General features: G+C 38.2%; 1 protein-coding gene across 1 annotated transcript in view; it reads right to left on the bottom strand.

The window, feature by feature from the left end:
- The window catches only part of MROH2B (maestro heat like repeat family member 2B), a 137,672-nt gene that overhangs the window by 127,924 nt on the left and 6,892 nt on the right, over positions 1-2,856 (bottom strand). The window contains exon 3 of the mRNA XM_007950534.1: positions 1,408-1,595. Coding sequence (XP_007948725.1) covers positions 1,408-1,595 — 188 coding nt within the window. The remainder of the gene's footprint in view (positions 1-1,407; positions 1,596-2,856) is intronic.

Raw genomic sequence — 2,856 nt, 5'->3', positions numbered from 1 at the left:
AAAGAAAAAGAAAAGAGGAATGGCAATAAAAGAGATGAAATATTTAAAGAAATGCTTTAAAAATACAAAAGAAATATAAGTAGAAAAAGAGGGGGGAAAAAAAAACCCACAATATAACTGGGCAGGGGAATAAGAGAAAAGAGCTAGAGTAAGAGAACAAGGAAGATAAGAGTAGGAAAAACACAACAGAAAACATAAGGGATGGGAAGTACCACAAGAAAGAAAATAAAGAGAAACAGGAAAAGAGAAGGGAAGAAAGCCAAAAACTAGAACCTAGGAAGGGAAAAAGAAAGAATATAAATAAAAGAAGAAGAAGAAGAAAAAAAAGAATAAATTTAAAACAAACAGAACAAAACAAAACAAAACAAAAAAACAAGTGGTGGGGCGCATGGAGGTCTAGGCCTCTTCAGAGCACACAGACTGGGATGGAATTCCTGCCGGCCCAGAAGGTGGGTGGAGGTGAGGGATGGCTGTACAGTTCAGTTTGTCTGCTTTGCTGCTTCCCTTTTGAGTCACCAGTGCAGTCATCCATCTAGCCCTTGGCAAGCAGGGCTGATTTTTAGGTTAATTCTCAGTGCCTATTGCCACTTGGAGATATTCAAACTCTCTATGCCTTCAAGATTGCTGATAGTCCACAGCTCCATTTGTCTCCTTATTCACTGCTCTCATGCTGGTTCTTTTACTAGTTGGAGTTTAATCCACGTCTGTATCCTTCCATTCAAAGCTAAGAGCTCCAGGATTGTCTTCTGTTATCTGTGTCAATGAGTTTCTCTTTCCTTTGTTGAAGAGGGTCTTGTAGTTTGTCTGCCTATTTGGCCATCTTACTGCAAGTCCCTCCTATCATTTTTGTGGAGTAAGATTGCAAAAGGCTGTACTTAGATGTGAGGTTGAAATAAAAGTCAATCAGTCCGCACATGGCCTGCACTCCAGCTCTGAGTCACCTAAGTAGCCCAGACAGTAGTAGTCCAGATATTCTCAAATTCTGAAACTGATCATAGATTTTTAATGCCCTTGGTAGGAACAAGTAAAAATCCTTTCTGGAAGAAATTAACATCATCCTAGGCCTTTTTTTATTTCTACAAAAAATTTTTCAGATACAATGTCCAGGAGACAAAGATAAGTAGGTAAGATAAGGGACAAGGATTCATAGAAAGACAAGAAAACTGTGCTCTAGTTACTTGTTTTGCCAATAGATAGCTGTGTTACTTTGAACAACTTTTATTTCCTTTCCAATAACTTTCTCATCTACAAGTGGGTTGAATGGTATTAGTTTTAAAGTTTCTGTTAGCTTTGGTTCAGTTTACTCATCTGTTACAGGATTAATAACAAACACTCTAATGGTTACCATGTGAACAAATGAAAGTGTTCTATGGTCATAGAAACAATGTAGAAAAAGCCTATGGACACCACATGGGTGCAGTTAGGGAGCTTAAAGATCCTATTGCTCTTCCTGACACTGATTGACCATCAAAAACTAAACTCACATTGCTGTCTCTCATGTCCTTAGAAGCATAATAAATTAACCGTTGCACAATTGCGTTGTCCAAGATGTCAGCATTCTGAACAATGGTAGTGAGATGACTATAAATGTCTTCCTGTGAACATACAAGCATATAACAGAAATTTGGATTGTGAAACAAAAGGAATCAGCTGAAGTGCAAATGAATACAATTAAATTGTGCAAGACAATTCTCTACCACATAATGGACTTCATCTTAAATTGCTTCTTCCTGAATGTAATATGCATCTTTAAGAGGCAAAGGGTTTTATATAAAGCAAATTTCATTCAAAAAACTATTTTAACTGGAAGCTTGTGTGTAACTATGATGCTGAACAGGTTTTAGCAGTGTTTTCAGACTAAAATAGACTAGGAAGAAAGGTCTGGTGATCTACTTCTGAAAATCAGCCAATGAAAACCCTGTGGATTACTGCTTAACTAGTAAAGAATGTCTGCCTTGAGCTTCACACTTTTTTTTTTCTTTTTCTTTTTTTTTAAAGATCTCTGTCTATGGGATCAAATTATCAATAGCAATTTGAAAGATTAGATAGGAACCTTAGGAGGCAATGAGTTTATGTCAAGGGGGGAGGAACAACTCAGAAAAGGAGAGTGAGAATGTTGCACAACTCAAAAACACAATCAATGTCTAAAATGAATTGTACATAGAGAAACTGTTGAATTGCTGCATGTTTTGCTGTGTATATTCTCAGCAAAAACAACAAAAATAGAATAAATTTTTCAAAAAATAAAATGTATGGACCATAACAGTCCCATCTCATTGTGTATGGGATTGCCCTAAGTCAGGGCCGACTTGATAAAAGAGAATAACAATAGCATTTCTATGGCAAGGTCTAATTGAAAGCAGAAGCAGAGGCGCTGACACGTTTTAGTGAGGCACTCATGGGAATGGAAACATGTACATTCCCCTAATTGCCACTCTTACTGCCAGGGAGCGACGGTGGTACTGTGGAACACATGGCAATTCCTGAGGAGGCTATTAAGCCAGGAAACTGGATCCCAAAGAAGATTTAGAAGGCCTTGTTTCATGCATGCCTTTGTGGAGAGGAGGTTGTGAATCCTTTGGGACAGGGCATACTTCCTCTTGGAAGCATGTGGTTTGACCAGCTATTATTATGTGTGAAATCTCCTTTAAATCTGTTAGGTAGCCACATGGCCTTTGGAACCTGAAAGAGAGACTGGTATTCTTGAAATTTCCAACAGTTGCAACCTGCTACCTCGAGCTGATGCACTCGTGTTTCAACTGTGAAATAACTCCCTCTGCACTTCCACTCAGGGTTGGTCCTTGGAAAATTTGAAAATCATGAATCTGTCACTGCTTTTCTCCCTGCCAGATCTTC

This window comes from Orycteropus afer, unplaced genomic scaffold (genome assembly GCF_000298275.1).
Source record: "Orycteropus afer afer isolate SDZICR_OR568_19922 unplaced genomic scaffold, OryAfe1.0 scaffold00275, whole genome shotgun sequence".
Taxonomy (NCBI): Eukaryota; Metazoa; Chordata; class Mammalia; order Tubulidentata; family Orycteropodidae; genus Orycteropus; species Orycteropus afer.
This window is presented reverse-complemented; position numbering and strand designations above follow the sequence as displayed.